This window comes from Monodon monoceros, unplaced genomic scaffold, assembly GCF_005190385.1.
Source record: "Monodon monoceros isolate NGI ecotype Baffin Bay Population unplaced genomic scaffold, NGI_Narwhal_1 Super_Scaffold_10, whole genome shotgun sequence".
Taxonomy (NCBI): Eukaryota; Metazoa; Chordata; class Mammalia; order Artiodactyla; family Monodontidae; genus Monodon; species Monodon monoceros.
In genome coordinates this window covers 51,427,729-51,449,555 of record NW_021703766.1, presented here as the reverse complement: position 1 = coordinate 51,449,555, position 21,827 = coordinate 51,427,729, and the positions used below count along the sequence as shown (strand labels likewise).

Below are 21,827 nucleotides of genomic sequence, written 5' to 3'. Positions count from 1 at the left end.
AGACGCGCCCGGGAACGCGGTTCAGTTTATTTGTTTGTGTTTTTTTGCATTATTTCACTCTTTTGGGTCTCTTTTCCAAAGGGTTTTTATTTAGGGAAAGAGCTCAACTCCAGTCCCCCAGGTGCAGTGTGCGCCTGCCCCCAACCAAGCACGCTTGCAAATATGCCCCCCACCCTTTCCTTGGATTGCAGAGTGCCCCCGTGCGCGCACGGGGAGCACACGAAAACACGCGTGTACACAGGCGGGGCTCTGCCTGTCCGTGGCCCGTGACACTGAGGGAGATGGCCGTGTCACACCAACTCACACGCGAGTCTGCGAGGCACTGCGCCCCTGAGTCGGAGTTTCCACGCACGCCTATCCCGGGGGCGGGGCTGGTGGGTACCCCCACCATTAGGAGAGCGTGGGGGCCTGCGAGGCGCCGGGACGCGGGAACACGTTGCCCGGGAACTTGCGTGTATCCGTAGGCGGCGGAAACACGTGTGTTAGGGTAGGCCTCGGGCCTGACGATCCCTACTGCCATCACCCCTCCAAGCTCAGCTCCGGAGTTTAAGAGGCCTGGGGGTTTCCGGAATCCGGTGTGAATCTGAGGCACGGTTCGGAGAACCCCGACTCCGAAACAGCTCGAAACAGCTCTTCAGCGCGGCCTCCAGAGGCTGCAAGGAGAGGGGCACAGTGGGGAGTCAAAGGCCCGGCTGTTTTTGCCCCCTCAACCAAGACCACTCCGACCCACCCTGGGTGTCTCAGCCTATCCTCTGGGTACAAGACCCACCCCCCATAATACTACACACACACACACACACACACACACACACACACACACACACCCCTACCCCTATAATACTACACACACACCTATAATACTACACACACACAAACACACCTGTAATACTACACACACACACACACACACACACACACACTTCAGGCCACGCCCCCGCCCTCCAAGCCTCGCCCCGGATAATAAGCTCAAAATTCCAAATCCCGCCCCTAAGCCCGCGCCCCTCCTCCGGCAGTGCCCTCCCCTCTGCGCCCCGCCCCCAGGCAGAAGCCCAGCCCCATACCTGGCGTAGGGGGGCGGTGGTGCGTCGTGCACCCCAGAGGCCGCCAGCGCTTGCTCGTAGGTGGGGAGGCCTGGGGGTGGGGGTGGAGGCAGGGGCGTCGGCGGACTCAGAGAGCTCAGGGGACTGATGAGCTCGGCCCTGGGGACAAGAAGGTGCACTGTTAGCAGGATAGAGAGCCTTGGGAGAAGGAGGAAAGAGGTAGGGAGACAGAGACACTGAGGGTGGTGAGGAGACAGAGGTGGAAGGGAGATGGACCAAGGAAAAAGAGTCACCTTCAACCTGACTCTACACACCGAAAAGCACCTCGAAGTGACAGGCAGATAGATGCACAGGGACAGGCAGCCACAGAAATCAACAACTGCTGAGACAGACTCGTTCACAGACACATGTGCTCCAGATACAAGCAGGGAGTCGTGGAGAAAGAGGCAGCCCTGCAGAGAGGCAGGCAGACACACACAAGAAACAGACAGACACAACAGAGATACACTCAGCCACAAATTTCCCAGATCCACTCTTAACAATAAACTCTTCCTAGAAACCTTTAGACCCACTATACTTCAAGACTAATGCTCAAGCCCTCTCTTCGACCCTGCCACTGAGAGAGACACACCTAGACAACTGACACAGGCACACACAAACACAGCTACACCTTGTCACCACGGAAACTGACATCCCACAGACACCCACAGACCACAGGCTGCAGCCTCACCAGATATAATACCCACAGAATGATAATCACACATAAAACTGGTACTGCAAAGACAGCCAGGGCAAATATTGAATGAGTTCCTACTTTGTGCCAGGTGCTGTGGATATAGTCAGAGAGATGCCACAACTGGACACAGAATCTCGCAGACTCACTCTCCACATGACGGTCTCCTCAGATCTTTCAGCAGCGCCCAACCGCCCCCAATCTGGCCCATCTCCTTAGGTTGACCCTTCCTCCCTTCCCTGCTCCCCAGCCCCTCCTCCCCAAAGCCCCCTTACTCTTGAGGACTGGGCTGCTGGCCTCGTTTCTGACGGCAATGCAGATACCAAAAGGCTCCCAGGCTGGCCAGGACCATGAGCAGGATGCCCACTGTCAGCCCCACAGCCATGCTTGCTACGTCCCCTCGTCCACGTCCTGTGGGGGGGAGGAGGGCACAGCGTCAGGGGCTGTCACTCTCTCCAACATCCAGATACCTTCCCCTGAGGTAGGGAAAACCTTTCCAGATTTCCCCTGAGGGAAGACGACTGGCCAAGAAGGCAGAGCTGGGGCCACTTCCTAGCTGTGTGAACTCAGGCAACTCACCTCACTCATTTCTGTGAGCCTCCATTTCCTGCTCTGTAAAATGGGAATAATAACCCCTCCCTAATAGGTTGCAAAAATGCAATGAATTAAATGCAGAAAGGGCCTGGGATAACCTCATCTGAGACTAGAAAATAGGGCAATTGTCTCTCTAAGAGGAGAGAGAACCCTCCTAAGATTGCAGGTGACATGCTTACTTAGGGTAGGGAGTTCAGACAGCCAACTCTCTGAACCCCCATACTGAGCATTGCCAGATTTAGCAAATAATAATGAGGATACCCAGTTAAATGTGAATTTTACATAAACAGTGAATTTCTTTTTTTTTGGCCACCGCAGACGTCATGCAGGATCTTAGTTACTCGACCAGGGATCGAACCCGTCCATGCCCCCTGCAGTGGAAGCACGGAGTCCTAACCACTGGACTGCCAGGGAATTCTAATTTTTTAGTATAAGTATGTCCCATGGAATATATGAGATATACTAAAAAATTATTCCTGTGTATTTGAAATTCACATTTAACTGGGCTGTGGGGGGAGCTGTCTTGTATTTTATCTGGCAACCCCATCCCCTCTGGAATGCAATACCTTTTACCAACCAGGCTAAGGAGGGGCAAGGCCTTACCAGAAGGCTAGGAACAATTTATCAAGGAGGAATGTAGGGACATCCCCTCAAAAACAGACTGCTGGTGTTTAGAACTCATGTGGACCCTTGGCTAAGGTGAAGCGCCTTTAGCAATCAAAGCTTCATGTCTGAGGAAAAGGGGGGTGGGGAACAGGGAGGACCCTGGCTTTGTGAGGCCCTGCTAGGTCTTGCTGCTGGGGAAACTTCCTTTAGCACTGGGTAGGGGGGACTTTCCTCAAACAGTAAACCTCAGGCTTTTAGCCCTCTTAGCAAAAAGCTGCACTAAGAAGCGGGAGGTGGGGGACGGCCTTCCTGATTCTGACATGTTTCAGGTGGACTCGAGAAGCCAACAGGGCTTGATAGGCCTGTAGCAAAGCAGTTACCTCCCCTAGCAACCAATGTGAGGACTTCAGCCCAGACTTAGGGCCTGTTGCTAAGGTAGAAACACCCCTAGCAACCAGGCCACTCAGGGGTGAGATGCCCTGTGCCTGGAGGGGGGTCCTCCTGTGGGCAGGAGGCCTTGGGTCCTGAGCTTGGCTAGGTGTGGTTGCTAGGAAGAAGGCCTCCTTAGCAACCAGGCTGAAGCCAGGATGGGGTTGTGGGGGAGGGGAAGCCAACCAGGTAGTGAGTGCTGCTGTCTTCCTTGGTCCAGCCTGGCCAGGCTTTGTTGCTAAGGAGCAGCCCCCTCTTAGCAACAAGGCTGCAGCCACGATGGGGCCTCAGAACTCAGAGGAGGGGTTGGGGCTGGGCTGATCGGGCAGGTGAGGACAGACAGGCTTCCACCAATTGGCCTAGCCCAGCCCCGTTGCTAGGGAGCAACCCCCCTAGCAACCAAGCTGCAGAAGGGGCTGGGGCTCTGGACTCCAAAGGGGCTCAGGTGGGCCAGGGCCTCTGAGCCTGAGGCTGTAACTTCTCCTTCCAACTGTCCTTCCTGGGGACATGGGACCTATTCTGAATAAGGTGTGGTAGGTTCCTCGGGCAAGGGCTCTAGTCTCAGAGGAGGGGATTTCTTTACCAACCCTGTCCAGGAACTCAGGAGCATGGAACATGGAGGGGGTGAGATCGGGCTGGGGGATGTTCGTTCAGCCTCCACAGAAAGGAGCTGCCTTAGTTGCACAGAATGAGAGGGCTCCCCCGACTCACCTCCTTTGCCATTGTAGATGTAGTTCTCCCAAAAGCGCTCCTTGAATGGGCAGGAGGAGAGAAGGCAGAAAGGAGGCATCAACTGGGAGATTCTACACCCCGAAACCAGCCCGCCCTGATGATCTCTGAGGCACGAGGGGAGAGGGAGCTGAGGGGCAGGACCCTCCCCCCCAGCCCAGGTCCTGGAGAAGACAGAGGGACTCCGGGGACCCCAGGGCCTCACCGTCAGAGTATTGTCCTCAAAGTACTCCCGCGCCTCTTCCCAGGAACACCTCTCCTCTTGACACTCCCGTTCCAGGTTCCCTGGCGTGAACAGCTCCAGGTCCCAGTGATTGGCTCGTGGAATCCGCCTACGGCTGCCCAGGAAGCTCTGGGCCTCTGGGGAGTCCAGGAAGACTTCTGGACCCAAAAGACATAAGAGACAGAAAAATGGAGGGTTCCTAGGACTGGGGACATGAAGGAGCCAGAACTTAAGGGGATGAAGAGCTATGGGGTCCTGGGGGAGGAGGCAACTGCAGGCAGGGTTTTTCCTGGGCCAGAGGAAGGTGGATGTTTGTGCCTGGACTCCGGCTCTTCCCGCAAACGCTCACCTTGGTCTTGCTCCCCACTGGGTGAGGTGTCCAGGCAGGTGGTCAGTCCCAGGTACAGCAGCAGCACAGAGCCGTGGCTCCTCATATTTTGTGGACACTAATGTGGTTAGGTGAGAAGTGCCTCAGCTCCTGGAGAATGAGGCCAGGTCTCCCCGCCCAGACCCTGTGGTCCAGGAATTATAATAACAGCAGACACTTACGTGGCCTGTATCCTGGACCAGGCACTATTCAAGGTCATTTACCTCTATCAACTCAGTTTCATTTTCACCACGGTGCTATTATTATCTCCGTTTGATACAGGAGGAAACTGAGACACAGAGAAGTAAAAGAACTTGCCCAAGTTCATACAGTTTGCAAGATTCAGAGGCAGGATTTCAGCAAAGGCAGTGTCCCTCCAGAAACCAGAGCCAGGAGTTTATCTTTTTTTCTGTTGTGTCTGCAGCCCCCAGCATGGGTTTTGGCACAAAGTAGGAGCTCAAAAACATGTCCATTGATAGGGATTCCTTCTTCCTGGTAATTTCCATGTATATCCACCTCTCTGTGCCCATTGCCACATTCAGCCACAGAATCAAAGATTACAGAAGAGGTAAAACCAGAGGCCTGTACCCTGGGGTCCAGGAGCTGGGGGAGGGGGCAGCGGTCCTGGACTCCTGGGTTTGGGGGCCCCAACTTTTGGGTCCCAGAAGAGTAGGGAGCCAGGTAGCCAGGGTCCCCAAGCCAAGCTCTGCCTCCAGGGACATTCACTTACCTGCCTAGACTTGTGAGCACTGTCCCCTCCTCCTTAATCAGGGCCTCCTCGGACAGCTGCAGCCAGCTGTGAAGGGGGACAGGAGAGAAGGGAGGGGAGAGGAAGGAGGGGTTACCTTGCTCACTATAGTCGGCAAAATCCCGGTTTCTGGCCAGAGGGGCGGGGTTTGCGATTACCTGCCCTGGGCGGGACTCAGGTAAGGGACAAAGTATTTAAAGGGACCTTATGATTAAGGGTCTAAGGTCCAGAGCCCCATAGAGAGGCCAGGGTCTCCGGCACCGTGGGGCACTTAGGGAGTTGGATAGGCGCCCCCTCCCCTCCTATCCAATTTCCCCCTAGAGAGCTCGCCAGACAGAGCTAGGGAAATAAACAGCTAGGTCTCCAGATATCTAGGTATCTAGAAACTGGCGGGAAACTTGTGCCTTGGTCCCTGGGGGTAGGTGGGTATGCCGTAGTAAATTCCTGCTTCCTGAGAACGGCTCTGACTTCCGATTTCTCAACTGCTCCATTTATAAAGTGGGGACAGAGGAGTTGTCCCTTCTCTATTGTCTCTTATTTTGCAGCAGAAAAGTGGATGATATGCTTTGGTAAGCGGACTTTACAATCTCTGGGCGAAGTGATTAGCCCTTAAACACAGGCTTAGGGAGACGCAAAGCGCCCGCCCAGGGAAACGCCTAGTATATACTAAGCACGCCCTCTATTCACGCCAGTTTCACTGACCGGAACCTTCGACTTGCCACTCACGTTTCCGGAGGGAGAAAGAGAAGAAGGGAGCACTTACCAAGCCAGAAGAGATACCTCCGCAAATAGGGGCAGATCTACTTCCTGTCTCTTCTGCCGGGCGGAAGTGAGCGGAGCGGAGAGGGAAAACAGCGCTCCTTTCCGGTGTAGGGGTACAGTTGAAGTAGCTACCGACGAGGGAAGAGTCGTTCGTGAGGTGAGTTCCAGGCGGTGGAAGGATAGTGTTAGTGGGATCGCCTTCCGGTGGGCAAGAGTCTTGCGTTCCTGAGGGAGCTAGGACAGGATTTTGAATTCCTGACTTCCTGGCAATCCTTAATAGAGCACTCTAGGCGCCCCAAGTTTGAAGCCGGACTACCTCCCTGGAGGTAACCAAACCTTCAGCCGGCAGTTCTCAGTAGAGTTTTAGTTCCACTGTAGACGGATGGGCCGGGAATCCCAGGGGAAAGAGGAGACTGGGACTCCTAGGGGTCTAATGAGTGAGAGTTGAGGAAGAAGCACCCCTTTCCAGGCCTCCGTTTCCCAGACTGTGATGGGGAGGGCGGAGAAGGATTGTGCAGTCGCCTGCCGCGGCCTCCCTGCACCCTTTTGACAGCCGCTTCCCTCTCGGAGTAGCTGTTGGGTTAACGTTTTCCTCTGTGGAGCTTTGGGGTCAGGCAGTCCTGGGTTCACTTCCTGATGGTGTTGCTGATTCGGTGTGAACTCGGGTCTTGATGGGTCCTTAAAGCAATTTCACTTTAATATTTTATTATGTTTTATTATGAAAATGTTCCAACTTATATAAAAGTGAGAGAATAATAGAAGAATCGCTATCGCCCAGAGTTACCAATTATTAATATTTTTTGACATATTGGCTGGGTATTTTTTAAGATTAAATATATAAGGCAAATCCTATCCATCGTGACATTTCACCCGTAAATACCTCAGGATACATGTGTAAAAAACAGGGACATTTTTACAACATTGTAAATTAACTATACTTAAACTTTTTAAAAAAATGTTAATTTTTAAAAAGCACACACGCACACAAAAAAGCAGGGACATTTTCCTCCATGACCACAATACTATTACACTTACAAAAGCAACCCTAATATTACCTATTACTTGGTCCATAATCAAATTCTCCTTCTGAAAAAATGCCTTTAAAAAAAAGAAGTTTCACTTTTTTGAATCAGAATCCATTCAAGTCATTGTTATGTCTCTTAAGTTGCTCTTAATTTCAAACAGTCTCACCTCCACCCCACCCTGTTTTTTTCCTTGGCAATTGACTCATTGAAGAAACTGGATCAGTTATTCCATTATCATCCCACCATCTGAACTTGTCTTTTTGCTTCTTTGAAATGGTGATGGCCTTTCACTTATTCCTCCATTATTCCCGCTGCACCCCCCTCACCAATTGCCACACCCTCTCTCTATGGATTAACCTAATCTGGACTTTTCACATAAATGGAATCTTTTTCCTGTCTGGTTTCTTTCACTTAGCATAATATTGTCAGGGTTCATCCATTTTGTAGCATGTATCAGTACTTCTTTTTAAAGCTAAATAATATTCCTTTGTATGAGATATACCATATTTTGTTTATCCACGAGTCAGTCAATGGACGTTTGTGTTGTTTCCACTTTTTGGCTATTGTGAATATGCTGCTTGCACTTGTGTACAAGATTTAGTGTGGACATAAGTTTTCATTTCTTTTGGCGGTGGAATTGCTGAATCAAATGGTAACTCTGTGTTTAGCCTTCTGAGGAACTGCCAGACTTTTCCAAAGTGGCTGCTTCATTTTGCATTCCCACCCTCAGTGTCTGAGTGTTTCAATTTCTCCACACTTGTTATGATCCAACTTTTTCTTTTTGGCCATGCCGAGTGGCATGCGGGATCTTCCCCGACCGGGAATCGAACCTGTGTCCCCTGCAGTGGATGAGCGGAGTCTTAACCACCGGACTGCCAGGGAAGTCCATCGTCTGACTTTTTGACTGTAGTTATCCTGTGGGTGTGAAGTAGTATCTCACTGCTGTTTCTTGTTTTTGTTTTTTTTAAGATTTTTTTCAATGGGGACCCTTTTTAAAGTCTTTATTTAATTTGTTACAGTATTGCTTCTTTTTTTTCTTTTTCTTTTAAATTTATTTATTTATTTATTTATTTATGGCTGTGTTGGGTCTTCATTGCTGTGCGCGGGCTTTCTCTGGTTGCTGGGAGCAGGGGCTACTCTTCATTGCGGTGTACGGGCTTCTCATTGTGGTGGCTTCTCTTGTTGCGGAGCACGGGCTCTAGGCATGTGGGCTTCATTAGTTGTGGCACGCGGGCTCAGTAGTTGTGGCTCGCCGGCTCTAGAGCGTACACTCAGTAGTTGTGGTGCATGGGCTTAGTTGCTCCGTGGCATGTGGGATCTTCCCGGACCAGGGCTCGAACCCATGTCCACTGCATTGGCAGGCGGATTCTTAACCACTGCGCCACTAGGGAAGCCCTGCTTCTGTTTTATGTTTTGTTTTTTTGGCCACGAGGCATGAGGCATGTGGGGTGCTCGCTCCTGGACCAGGGAACGAACCCGCACCCCTTGCATTGGAAGGCAAAGTCTTAATCGCTGGACCACCAGGGAAGTCCCTCACTGCTGTTTTGACTGCATTTCCTTCATGATTAATGATGTGGAACATTTTTTTCATGTGCTTATTGGCCATTTATATATCCTCTTTGGAGAAATGTCTGTTTTGATCCTTTGCCCATTTTTAAATTGGGTTATGTGTCTTTTTATTATTGGGTTGTAAATTTCTTATATATTCTAGATACAGTTCCTTTGTCAGACAGATGATTGGCTACCACCACCTGTTTTGGTACAGCTTGCAAACCAAGAATGGTTTTTAACATTTTTCAATAATTGGAAAAGACCATAACCAACAAGGATCCACTGTATCTCACAGAGAACTATACTCAATATTTTGTAATACCCTATAAGGGAAAAGAATCTGAAAAAGAATATATATATGAATCACTTTGCTGTACACCTGAAACTAACACAATCCTGTAAATCAACTATACTTCAATTTTTTTAAAATTGGAAAAATTCAAAAGAAGAATAATATTTTGTGATATGTGATTCAGATACCAGTGCCCATAAAAGAAGTTTTATGGGAACACGGCCATGGCTATTGAGTTACATAGTGTCCACGGATGCTTTGCCATACAAGGGCAGAGCTGAGTAGTTGTGACAGGGGCAGGTGGCCCACAAAGGTGAAAATCTTTACTCTCTAGCCTTTTCTGGCGGATCCCTGCTATAGCCTCTGGCTTCCTGGAATCAGGAAATTAAATTGAAAGGCTTGAGTAATTTAGCTTCAGGCATCTTGGCATGGCTGCTTCAGCGCTGCTAGCTTCACACCTGGCTGTCCCACTTTTAGGGACGGTGAGATTGATCGGGGGCTTCAGGTAGTGTTTACAGACTTAACGTTTGTCCCCAACCCCACCCGAAATCTTCTATCTCCAATATGACTATTTGGAGATAGGACCTTTCCCGAAGTAATTAGGGTTAAATGAGGTCATAAGAGTGGGGTCCTAATCCATGGGGTTGGTGTCCTTAGAAGAACAGGAGATAACCAGAGAGCAAGCACTCCGCCCTGTGAGGACACAGCCAGAAGGTGGCCAGCCATCTGCAAGCCAGGAGGAGAGGCCTCACCAAAACCCAACCATGGTGGCACCCTGATCTCAGACTCCTGGCCTCCAGAACTGTGAGAAAATCATCGTCTGTTGTGTAAGCCACCCAGCCTATGGCATTTTGTTTTGGCAGTCCTAGCTGACGAATACAGGTAGGAACAGCACAGACACGCCGTCGTAAAGCTATGTTTTTCTCCTTTCTACTAGCAAGTATCAGCACCCTGCGGATGTCCAGTTGCCATCAGGTGCCTTAGTGAATCAGTTACGTCATCAGGGGTTGCAAAATGGTGGCTTTCCAGTTCTTTCATTCCTCCCACATTTCTTTATCCAAGCTGTTTTTCACCTTGAGCCACATCCAAGGAGCAGTAGAAGGGAGTGACGTGATCTAAGCTCCCTTTTGAAAAGCTCACCAGGGCTCCTCTGTCAAGGAACAGACTGAGGAAGAGACCAGTTAATCCCTCTGGGCCTCTGTTTTCTCACCTCTAAAATGGGGAGAACCTACCTTGCAGGTTATCCCGAGGACTGAACGCGTTCAGAACTGTGAAGCGCTTCGCCCAGTGCCTGGTGCATAAGTGTTGGAAGGATGTGATGGTCATTTCTATTCCTGTAGTGCTTTTATATTGATTGGACGGATGATTCATTCATTGATTACACACCTCTCCTGGCCCTAGGGTTGGAAGTGGTTAACATCTATCTGACATCTCTGTGCCCCCCAGGTGCCATGCAGTGCCAGGACCCATCCTGGAGTCCAACCCAGCCCCCGCCTCTAGGGGCTTCTAGTCTGGGGGGAGAAATTCTGAGGGGTGGCAGCTATAATGGACGGAAATCAGGACATTGTCAGAGCACCAGGAATGCCTAACTCAGGCTTCCCGGAAGAGGCGACTCCTGATGGAGCCTGGGAGGAGGAAGGGGACGGGATTTCCAGGGGGAAGGTCCAGGGTTACAGGAGCTGCCCCACTCCACGGTGAGAGTCAGCACAGTGCCTGAGGCTACAGCATCACAGGTGGTGAAGGCCACAGACTCATGCCTGGGTCAGACCCCGGCTGCATGACCTTGGGCACCTTCTCCCTGCCTCTGTTTCCTTGTTTGTAGCAACTGTTTGGGTTGTGGCGTCTGGTGGAGTTAATATGTATAAAATACTTAGAACAGGGCCAGGTTCACCAAACCTCTTAAATAAATACCAGTCATTATTAATAGAACATCTCAGACCCTCGCTTTTGCTCTTAGGGAGCTCCCTCTTTCCTGCTTCCAACACATCCTGTTTGTGTCTGTGATTTCCTTGAGTGTAATTGACCCTTTGGGTTCCTTTAACACAGGTCTCCGCCCGCCTGGGACGGCCTGCAGCATCCACGTGGCCCACGCTGTTAAAGGGAGGGGGCTCGTAGCATCCTTTAGTTCTCAGAGGGTTCTCTGACCCCAAGAGATTCAGGATTCAGACGAATCAACTGCAGAAAAAGACAGTCGGGAGAGAATAAGGGAGACTTGAATACCAGCTGGATAGTAAAGGATGTGAAGGGATTATTAATGCATTAATGGTATTGTGGTCATGTTTTTTAAGCACAGTAGCCACGAGTCCCCAGAAGCTGTGGGGCACTTTGATATGTGGCTAGTGCCCCCGAGGGACTGTGTTTTTTAACCATTTCATTTTAATTAATTTAAATTCAAGCACCGATACTGGATTCAATTCCTGGAAAACTTTTAAGTACGTTTGGCACAAGCAGGGTGTGTGAATGTACATTTGCTCCTATAAATTTTATGAACCCGAAATATAGGACAAGTTTCTGCAATGAAACTTTCGTGTCTGAATTGAGATGTGTTGAGAGAGTGGACTAGACTCTGGATTTTGAAGACTTTGTAAGAGAACGGGAATGAGTTGGCCTTTATTCTTGGATTGTAACCTCCCCAGGAGGACTGCAGCTGTCACATGGTTAAGGGTGAGGCTCCAGAGCCCGGCTGCCTGGGTTCGAGTCTGGCTCTGTTGCCACTTCCCAGCTGGGGGACTTCATGGGCCTGTTTTCTCCTCTGTAAAATGGGAAGGAGGATATATAACAGCTGATGTTACTTTGGACATGGCCTCTCTGAAAAGCTAGTGACGTGAGATGGTAGTAGTTCTGTTTTCTCTTTTGAGGCTTTCCTCACTGAGGAGACAATAAAGCTGCTGACCCCTGGTCAACCCTAGTCAGCAGTTCTCAAGCTTTTTGGTCTCAGCACCTTAAAAATCATCAAGGACTCCAAAAAGCTTTTGTTTGTGGGAGTTCTGTCTATCAGGATTTGCCATATTAGGGGAATTCCCCCGGCAGTCCAGTGGTTAGGACTCGGCACTTTCACTGCTGAGGGCCTGGGTTCGATCCCTGGTCAGGGAAGTAAGATCCTGCAAGCCTCGCTGCATGGCCGAAAGAAAAAGCGATTTGCCATATGAGAAAGGAAAACAGGCATGAAACTGTCTTTATTGAGATATAATTCACATGACACAAAACTCACCCATTTAAAGTATACAATTCTTGGTTTTCTGTACAATCACTGTTTTTGCAACCATCACCATTTTCTGATTTCAGGACATTTTCATCACTGCAGAAAGAAACCCCATACCCCTTAGCAGCCACTGCACGCCCCTGCCCCCGGTCCCCCCTTCTCCCAGTCTGTGGCAACCACCAATCTGCTTTCTGTCTCTATGGATCTGCCCATTCTGGACCTTTCATATAAATGGAATCAACAACACGTGGCCTTTTGTACCTGGCTCTGTTCACTCCGCATAATATAACAGACATTTTTAAAACCCAAGGATGCACAAGCACAAGTCACACAGCCTCTGGAAAACCCCACTAGACACTTGAGAGAAGGAGAGGAACAAAGGCAAACGCATTTGTTTTATTTATTTATTTTTAGAGCGCTCTCTTTCTATTTATTTATTTATTTATTTGGCTGCGCTGGGTCTTAGTTGGAGCACGTGGGATCTTCGTTGCGGCACGCAGGATCTTTAGTTGGAGCATGCGAACTCTTAGTTGCGGCATGCGTGTGGGATCTAGTTCCCTGACCGGGGATCGAACCCATGCCCCCTTCATCGAGAGCACAGAGTCTTAGCCACTGGACCACCAGGGAAGTCCCAAACATGATTTAGTATTACAAAAATAGTTTTGTGGACTCCCTGAAACTATCTTAGGGACCCCTGGGGTCCCTGACCTTCCTTTGAGAACCACTGCCCTAGGCAAATGGCTTCACTTCTGTGCCTCAGTTTGCCCCTCTCCAAAGTGGAGATGGGGGTGGGACGGACCTCAGAGGGTGGCTGAGGTTGGATGATTGAGAGTTGGCCTGGGGGTCAGGGGTCAAGCAGTGTCCCTTGGGATTATTCCCATGACCGCCTGGCAAAATAAAGAAATGCTCCATCTATAGCGGTTCCTCTCTCTCTCAGAGGGAAAATGTCCCGGTCCACAAAGCCAAAGAACTTGGCTACAAGACAAGCAGCCCAGTGCCAAATACCACAGAGGGTCAAAGCAGTTGACAACTAAGAATAGAGTGGGGAATTTGTCCCTGAGGAGGTGAACTCGACCTTCATGAGTGCCAGTGGGGAGGGGGGAGCTGGGGCGGAAGCCATGGGGCCAGGGCGGAGGAGGGGGATGGCAGGTGAGCTGGGTGGCAGCAGGTGCTGGACTTGCTCCAAAGCTGGGGGTGAGGGGAAGCTGGAGGAGGGGCGGTGGGTGGAGTTGGGATGTTTCACCAAGGTTACCTTCTGCAATCAGCACAGTGGCCGCGGCTGGGGTGATAGAAATGTTCCGCATCTCGATTGGGGGGGGTAGTTACGAGGGTGTATGCAATTGTCAAAACGTATCAAGCTGCATCCTTAAGGTCTGTGCATCTATTCTATGTAAATATACCTACAAAACAAAAAATGGGTTTCTGGGAGGAAGACGCCAGTAGGGGGCGTGCGAGATCTGTAGCTCAAGGAGAGGTGTTTGAGTTTTGAAAGTGAAAGGCAAGTTTCTGAAAGCATCCGGAACCGGGAAATAAGATGAAGTTGCCTTTTACATTGTGGGTGCTCCTGGTTGTGCCTCCCCCCCCACTTCTGGATCCTCCTTTCAGCCACAGAGCCAGAGAGAGTATTTCCTGAACATTCCATATGCCATGCTCTGAGTATGACCTCATTTAGTCCACACAGCAATCCAGTCGTGTCAACTAGATCCTGTGGTTCTCCCCACTTCTTACCAAAGGACTCAGAGAGGAAATTACAAGTCCAGAGTCACAGCCAGCAGGGGGCCAACCTTGGACTCAAGCCCAGGCAGGTCTTATTCCTTTGATCCATATAACCCCTCCTTCTTGTTCCATTTATTCTTATTTATCCCCCGGTCAGTCCCCTCCCCTACATGGGCAGTCATTCTTATATGCATCATCTTTTGTTTGCAGGTGTTTAAAATGTATCGTTTTGTTCATGTGCAGACTGTTTTATTTCTTACTTTTTTCACCCAGCATTGTGTTTTTAAGATCCACCCACAGGAATTCCCTGTTGGTCTGGTGGTTAGGACTCAGCGCTTTCACTGCCGAGGGTGAGGGTTCAATCCCTGGTTGGGAAACTAAGATTCCACAAGCTGCATGGCACTGCCAAAAGAAAAAAAGTCACCCACGATGTTCTGTACACACCTAGTCAGTTGCATCCCACTGCTGGGTGGTCCCCATGAGGGGCAGTCACTATCTATTCCACGAGGGCGGGATATTCAGTTGCCTTTGACTCCCCTCCAGTATAAATAACACCACTGTGAACATCCTCACACATGCTCCCTAGTGGTGTCGCCTTTGGGGCACATACACCCAAGTGCAGAATCGCCTGCACTCACTTTGCTGAAGTACCACCAGCCTGTGTTCCCCCAGCATCACCTGAGGGGATTCCTATCACCCACCCTCACCCTATCCAGCTACCTTATCCAGCTCTCAAAGTTTCGCCCGCCAGCCTAGTGATAGATTTAAAATGATGTCTCACTGTGGTTTTCCTGTGAGGAGAATTTGAGGCATCTCTCCATCTACCTGGTAGTCTTTGAGCTGCTTCTGTAAATCGCCTCTTCATATCCTCGGCTCATTTTCCTCTTGGGGTAGCTGGGTTTTTCTTGTTGACTTGCCAGCATTCCGTGTACAGTCAGTTCTGCTCTAACACTTGTTTCGAAAACTCGAGATTTATTCCAGTGCGATGGATACATTAGGGAACAATTTGAACATAAGGCATGTTGCACCTAAATGAAGCCAGGTGCGCTTGGTTGAAATGAGCGTGTAGGCATACACAGAGCACACGCTCAACACATCCAGAACATCTACTGGGCGCTTCAGTTCCCCATTCGTGTTACGAGCCCCACCGATCACATCTGGTGCTAGAACTTTCCATCAGATAACCCTCCTTCCACCACCTCACAGTAACTCACAACGTGTACCCCTTCCGACACCACTTCCACAAGCAAACTTCAGGTCTTTTTCAGGGTTAAGTGCCATATTTGTTTTTGGGAGGTATAGGCATTTCTTAACCATTTAACGTGTGCAAAACTCTCTTCCCCTGCCCCACTCCCAGCTTTCCCATCAGATCAAGTCGGGGGCCAGAAAGGTCCAGTCCTCTCTGCGTGGGCCCCCTCTGGTCACACAGCCCTGCAGCTGCCCCTTCCTTACCCCCCGGGATGACGCGCCACGGCAAGAACTGCACGGCGGGGGCTGTCTACACCTACCATGAGAAGAAGAAGGACACAGGTATTGGGTTTGGGGGAGGGGGCAAATGGACCCTGAAGTCCCCATGTTACTTTGCTCCTCTGGTTGTGCTCTCTGGGCATGTGTCTTTCCCCCGACCGTGTAAGTAACAGCCACGTGACTGATGGTCATGACGGGAAACGTAACAGCCCACGTGAGCCAGCAACCTTCTCCCTGCCTTGTCGTGGGCACTGCGTTAAGTGCCTTCCATGCTAAGCCTCCCAAACACCCACTGAGGAAGGAATCACTGTTGTCAGGCCATATTCCAGAGGCGGAAACTGAGGCCCAGAGAGGTACAGATGCTTGAGCTTGGTCACAGAGCCAGAAGGCCCGAGGGGAGTCAGTTACGAGCCTCTTCCCCGAGCTGCCTCAGGGACAGGGCCTGTCTGTCACTTACCCTCTGGGGATGAACACCTGCCTGTGGGTTGTGCAGCCCTGTCCCCAACGCAGACACACAGCCCAAGCTCTTGACTGCCTGTTCTCTGAGTCCCCCTACCTCGGAGTCCTCTCTGTGCCTTTCTCTCCGGGTTTGGAGAAGGGCACATCTCCTGCCTCTCCATCCCTCTGCCTCTCTCTGTCCCCAGCGGCCTCAGGCTACGGCACCCAGAACATTCGACTGAGCCGGGATGCCGTCAAGGACTTCGATTGCTGCTGCCTCTCTCTGCAGCCGTGCCATGACCCTGTTGTTACGTAAGCTGGGAAGGCGGGTGGGCGGGTCAGGGTGACGAGGGCAAGGGAATCGCCAGGAGGGGGCTGCACAGCCAGGGCGCCCTGGCAAGCCACCTACCCTCGCGCAGCCTCAGTGTTCTCCTCTGAGACATGGGCATGATCCTAGTACGCTTCATGGGGTGTGGAAAAGAATACATTCACAATAGAGGGTAGGGCTCCTGGAAAGTTGCTAGCCCATAATAACAGCTCACGTGTGGAGTGCTTACTGTTACCTACCTCTTAGCGTCTGGCAAAGGCTTCAGCGAGATAACGGGTGGAAGGTACTTAGTCCACTGACTAAATATGTGCTCAATTACTGGTCCATTTTGTAGACATCGCGATGAAAGTAGATCGTGGTTCAGGGTCCCCGAGGCCACCGGGAGGTTCAGTGGTTCACTAGAAGAACACGCAGAACTCAGCAAAGCAGTTATCCTCAAATGACAGCTTATGACAGCAAAAGGTTACAGATTAAAACCAGCAATGGGGGTGGTTTCCCAGGCAGTCCAGTGGTTAAGACTCCGAGCTTCCAGTGCAGGGGGCGTGGGTTTGATCCCTGGTCGGGGAACTAAGATCCCACATGCCGGGCTTCCCTGGTGGCACAGTGGTTAAGAATCCGCCTGCCAATACAGGGGACACGGGCTTGATCCCCAGTCCGGGAAGATCCCACATAGCACAGAGCAGCTAAACCCATGCGCCACAACTACTGAGCCTGTGCTCTAGAGCCCATGAACCACAGCTGCTGAAGCCCACGCACCTGGAGCCCATGCTCCGCAACAAGAGAAGCCACCGCAATGAGAAGCCCGCACACCGCAACGAAGAGTAGCCGCCGCTCGCCGCAACTAGAGAAAGCCCGTACGCAGCAACAAAGACACAACGCAGCCAAAAATAAATAAAAGATCCCACATGCCGCGTGGCATGGCCAAAAAAATGTTTTTTTTAAATAAATTTATTTATTTATTTATGGCTGCATTGGGTCTTTGTTGCTGCGCGCGGGCTTTCTCTAGTTGCGACGAGTGGGGGCTACTCTTCATTGTGGTATGCGGGCTTCTCATTGGGGTGGCTTCTCTTGTTGTGGATCATGGGCTCTAGGTGCACGGGTTTCAGTAGTGGCACACGGGCTCAGTAGTTGTAGCTCGTGGGCTCTAGAGCGCAGGCTCAGTAGTTGTAGCGCACGGGCTTAGTTGCTCCACGGCCTGTGGGATCTTCCCGGACCAGGGCTTGAACCCGTGTCCCCTGCATTGGCAGGCAGATTCTTAACCACTGTGCCACCAGGGAAGACCCCCCAAAATTTTTTAAATAAATAAAATCAGCAGTGGGAAAAGACACATGGGGTTAGAGTCCCAGACAGACCAGGCACAAGCTTCCTTTGTCTCTCTCAGTGGAGTCGCAGGAAAGCGCTTAATTTTCGCAGCAGCAGTTACTACCCACCAGGAAGCTCGCTCCAGCCTTGGTGTCCAGGGTTTTTATTGGAGGTTAGTCACCTAGACCTGGCTGACCTTGGTCTTCAGCCCCTCCAGAGGTCCAGCTCACACCACATGGTCCCAACCTCCCAGGCAAACAGAGACACTCTTAACAGGACATTCCAAGGCCTAGAGGTGCCCTTCCAGGAGCCAGTCCTTTGGTTGGAATGTGCAGGGTTTGGACAGCCCAGGCCTGCTGAGCTAACCGTTTACAGTGCGAGATTTTGCCTACGCATCAGAGAACATTATAAAGGCAGGAGAGTTAAAACAGTGCGGTCACCTCAGAGAGCTAAGCCGAGCCCTGAGTGAGCAGCTGCCTAGAAGACGCTTAGTGGTTGCCCTGGGCAGGGAGCTGATGTGCAGCAGGTGACTTTCAATCTCTGGCCATGTGGCCTGGGCCAGGCCCATGTTTTCTCATCCCCTCCTCTCTTTGCAGCCCCGATGGCTACCTGTATGAGCGGGAGGCAATCCTGGAGTACATTTTGCACCAGAAGAAGGAGATCGCCCGGCAGATGAAGGTGGTTAGGCTGGGAGAAGGGGGTGCAGGCGTGGGTAGGTGGTTTCGATGCTGGGCCTCCCATCTAAATTCCTCCCCGCCCAGGCCTCTCCTGTGCTGTTCCCTCTGCCGGGCACACCGTCCCCTCCCACTTCTGGTTAAATTCTTCTCGTTCTCCAGATTTCAGCCCAGGTGTTGCCTCCTCTGGCCTCTTGCTAATCCAGGGCCCTGAGGGCCTGCCCCTGTCACCTCTTCTTTGGCACTTGTCACAGTTGTGACTCTACCTGTGGCTGTCTGATACAGGCCCCAGGGGCAGGGAGCGGGGCTCTCACCCACCCCAAGGCCCTAGGTTCTCGGGACATACTTGGTAAATGAGTGGATGCCAGCTCATCTCCTTGGGCCTCAGTTTTATTGTCTCTAAAATGGGCTGACAGGGCCAAACTAGAGGGCACTGCAGGGCATGCGGGAAATGCTCACAGATAAGAACTTCTTAGGCATTTTCTTGGAGCCAGGCCCACCTTCCATTGCTGAGCTCATTTTGTGGCTAGGAGGGACCCTGTCTCCCTCCTTGTCCTGCCAGCTTTTCCAGAGCTCAGGAAGCACTGGGGGCCAGATTCTTGTTGAGCTTTTGGTCTGGAGTGCGTGGCTTCCCTTCTGCCCAGGTCCTCCACCCAGCCTGGTGGCCCCCTCATCGTGGAGCCCACATCGGAAGCCCTCCCGAGCGTCAGTCAGCGTCAGCGTTCCCTCCTTGCTCACTCGGTGGCCGGAGCAGTGTCTCCTCTTGCCCTCACGCTGCCTGAGCCTTCATGGCTCCATAAACCTTCTCTGCTCCCTACTATCCTGGAACTCGGGCCGTTGAGGGCAGGGACAGAGTCTACACTGTATGGACTGTATAATAGATAAGTGATAAGATGTACTGTATAATTAATAACATATGGCCCCAAATTACATTTATTGAGCACTTACTATGTGCCAGGCCAGGTGCTAAGTGTTTTAAAAAAATCCTCCTGTGTAACCTTCCCAGTGAGCCTCCGAGGTAGGTCACCATTGTCAGCCCGTTTTACAGATGAAGAAACTGAGGCCAGGATAGGTCACAGTGCTTACTGGAGGCCACAGAGCTAATCAGTGACAAAGGCAGGGTTTGAGCTCTGGCAGTCTCGCTTCAGCCAAGCTGTTGACCACCGAGTCCCAAACCAGCTAAAGTGGAAATGGCTTAACTTTCCTACAGTTGGTGAAGGGACAGGCAAAGGCAGCAGAGGCACACCATGGATAACTGTGCAGCCGATTAAAGAGTCACACCCAGGCAGTCACCAGCCTCTACCAGACAGAGCCTCTGCCAGGAACCTCCCCTGTATGGGTTCCAGTTCACCCACCTTTAAATTCAAAGAGGCACCCCAGCCCCCACCTAGGGTGCCCCAAACTCACAAGCCACAGGAGGATGCCTAGCCCGCTCCTGCCTGGCTGCCCACAGGCCTACGAGAAGCAGCGGGGCGCCCGGCGTGAGGAGCAGAAGGGGCTGCGGCGGGCGGCCGCGCAGGACCAGGTGCGGGGCTTCCTGGAGAAGGAGGCGGCCATCGTGAGCCGGCCCCTCAACCCCTTCACGCCCAAGGCTGCCTCCGGGAACTGCCCAGGTGAGAGAGAAGTGGACATGCAAGTGGGTGGGGCTCCCGCGGGGCCAGGTGCCTCCCTGGTTGTGTCCGAACCCCTCTCCCCCCCGCAGATGGTGCCCGACCCGGGTCCAGCGCGGGCCCCACAGGCAAGGACAAGGACAAAGCGCTGCCCAGCTTCTGGATCCCATCGCTGACCCCCGAGGCCAAGGCCACCAAGCTGGAGAAGCCGGTGAGCCCCCTACTCCAGCAAGCGCCTGTGTGTGCCCACTTTGCCAGAGAGGGCCAGGGTCCTGAGGGCCCCCTCCCCTCCCTCACAGGGACCCGCATCCTCCCTCCGCCTGGCTCTAGCCCCGCCTGTTGACTCGGCCCCCCTCCTGCTCCCCAGTCGCGCATTGTGACCTGCCCCATGTCCGGGAAGCCGCTGCGCATGTCCGACCTGACGCCCGTGCGCTTCACGCCGCTCGACAGCTCCGTGGACCGCGTGGGGCTCATCACGCGCAGCGAGCGCTACGTGTGTGCCGTGACCCGCGACAGCCTGAGCAACGCCACACCGTGCGCCGTCCTGCGGCCCTCGTGAGTCACCTGGGGGACAGCCTGGGGACCTGTGGGACGGGGCGGGCTTGGGGTGCGGCTCTCTCTTTTGGGCGGGGCCTCTGATCGTCGTACCCCACACTCACCCTCACTGCAGTGGGGCCGTGGTCACCGTGGAGTGTGTGGAGAAGCTGATTCGCAAGGACATGGTGGACCCCGTGACCGGAGAGAAGCTCACGGACCGCGACATCATCGTGCTGCAGCGGGTGAGTGGCACCCCTCCTCCCTGTCCCCTAGCCTTCCGGTAACCCCGACCTGCTTCCAGAGGCCCGCCCCACTAAGGGAGCGGGGGCCCAACCTAACCTCGCGGGCTAGGGAACCCCCACGGCACCCCAGCTCCCCGCCTCCTCTCCTCCTCCTCCTCCTCTAGGGCGGCACGGGCTTCGCGGGCTCCGGAGTGAAGCTGCAGGCCGAGAAGTCCCGGCCGGTGATGCAGGCCTGAGCGCGCGGTAAACCAAATAAATGGGCTTGTTGGACGCGACAGGCCGTGTGGCGCCTTCATTCACCGCGCCAGAGCCCGGTGACAGCGTGAGCTCAGGAATGACTGCGCTTTGAAAGCGTGGGCTAAAAATATTTGATGTGGTCTCACGTTAAGGGTAGTATCTGAATCGAATGCAAACGCACAGCTTTAAATGGGTCGAGTGGCCAGAGGTCGGAGTCTGGGCCGCGACCACAGGAGGGCGCCACTTTAACAGACTGTAGAAATCCCCGCACTTTCTTTTGAGTTAAACCAAATTTGAAGCCCAGGAGGCGACCCGGAACGCGTCTCCCGTTGTAAAGTTTGATAAGACACGCAAAGAAAATGAAGTGCTGTGTGTGACTGAGAAAGCGAACAGCCGGCACCCTGTCTAGAGAAGGCGGTCAGGAACACTCCCTCCCCCACCACCTGGAGGCTGGAGGGTGAAGAGGAAGAGGAAACCGCAAGTGCAAAGTCCCAGAGGCAGCACTTGGCAGGTGTGAAGAGGGAGGAGTTCAGAGCACCCAGGCCTAGTGGACCTGCCTGGAGCTCAGACTTGACTAGGAGGGCAGGGGTGGCCTTTAAAGCTATGTTTTTAATAACCATTGAATCACAAAAGCAGACCCTGTGCAGTGTGGAGAACCAGAGCATACAGTCAAGCAAAGATTGCAGAAATAAAGTCTTAAAAGTCCTGACTCTCTGAGCGATACCCAGGTCCTGTCCTTCCAGGTCTTTCTCACATGAGTTTTTTCAACCAAAGTGAGATTTCCATGCAAGTACTGTTCTGATCATTGAACAGTCTCTACCTTTTCATTTTGGTAAGAGGTCTTCTCATCCAATGCCCAGGCGAGATTCAGAGTGTCCTTGAGTGCTGGGCAAGCCCGTCTGGTACAGGACCCGTTGGTGTGGCTGGCCGCAGGGAAAGGTGTTAGCAGGAGGGTGGGTCATCCTTGCACCCTGG

The 21,827-nt window shown here is 52.2% G+C and overlaps 2 protein-coding genes across 5 annotated transcripts; one reads left to right on the top strand and one right to left on the bottom strand.

Annotated features, from left to right (window-relative positions):
• Nucleotides 1-69: 69 nt before the first annotated feature.
• Nucleotides 70-5,710, bottom strand: PRRG2 (proline rich and Gla domain 2). The gene is made up of 7 exons (XM_029206864.1): nucleotides 5,452-5,710; nucleotides 4,704-4,800; nucleotides 4,337-4,512; nucleotides 4,114-4,153; nucleotides 2,049-2,184; nucleotides 1,062-1,199; nucleotides 70-653 (listed from the first exon to the last, which is right to left on the bottom strand). Exons 2-7 carry the CDS (start codon nucleotides 4,786-4,788, stop codon nucleotides 635-637), a joined length of 594 nt encoding a protein of 197 aa, XP_029062697.1. The 5' UTR covers nucleotides 4,789-4,800; nucleotides 5,452-5,710; the 3' UTR covers nucleotides 70-634.
• Nucleotides 5,711-6,293: 583 nt separating this feature from the next.
• Nucleotides 6,294-21,566, top strand: NOSIP (nitric oxide synthase interacting protein). 4 transcript variants are annotated; one of them, XM_029209870.1, is made up of 10 exons: nucleotides 6,339-6,388; nucleotides 13,974-14,102; nucleotides 15,375-15,547; nucleotides 16,129-16,234; nucleotides 18,149-18,230; nucleotides 19,680-19,839; nucleotides 19,929-20,047; nucleotides 20,204-20,391; nucleotides 20,507-20,615; nucleotides 20,780-20,888. In XM_029209870.1, exons 3-10 carry the CDS (start codon nucleotides 15,478-15,480, stop codon nucleotides 20,849-20,851), a joined length of 906 nt encoding a protein of 301 aa, XP_029065703.1. In that variant the 5' UTR covers nucleotides 6,339-6,388; nucleotides 13,974-14,102; nucleotides 15,375-15,477; the 3' UTR covers nucleotides 20,852-20,888. The 4 variants fall into 4 exon arrangements, with proteins under 4 accessions (XP_029065700.1, XP_029065703.1, XP_029065709.1 ...); XM_029209867.1 differs by lacking the exon at nucleotides 13,974-14,102 and having other exon boundaries at nucleotides 6,294-6,388; nucleotides 20,780-21,566; XM_029209876.1 differs by lacking the exons at nucleotides 6,339-6,388; nucleotides 13,974-14,102 and adding an exon at nucleotides 9,906-9,926.
• Nucleotides 21,567-21,827: the final 261 nt, after the last annotated feature.

Coding starts and splice junctions, on each gene's coding strand:
- PRRG2 (XM_029206864.1), bottom strand. CDS start 4,788: ATGAGGAGCCACGGCTCTGTGCTGCTGCTGTACCTGGGACTGACCACC. Junction 4,154..4,336: donor TTGAGGACAATACTCTGACG/GTGAGGCCCTGG, acceptor TGCCCATTCAAG/GAGCGCTTTTGGGAGAACTA. Junction 1,200..2,048: donor CAGCAGCCCAGTCCTCAAGA/GTAAGGGGGCTT, acceptor TCTTGTCCCCAG/GGCCGAGCTCATCAGTCCCC.
- NOSIP (XM_029209861.1), top strand. CDS start 13,960: ATGACCTCATTTAGTCCACACAGCAATCCAGTCGTGTCAACTAGATCC. Junction 14,103..15,374: donor AACCTTGGACTCAAGCCCAG/GCAGGTCTTATT, acceptor CCCCACTCCCAG/CTTTCCCATCAGATCAAGTC. Junction 20,392..20,506: donor TGCGCCGTCCTGCGGCCCTC/GTGAGTCACCTG, acceptor CCCTCACTGCAG/TGGGGCCGTGGTCACCGTGG.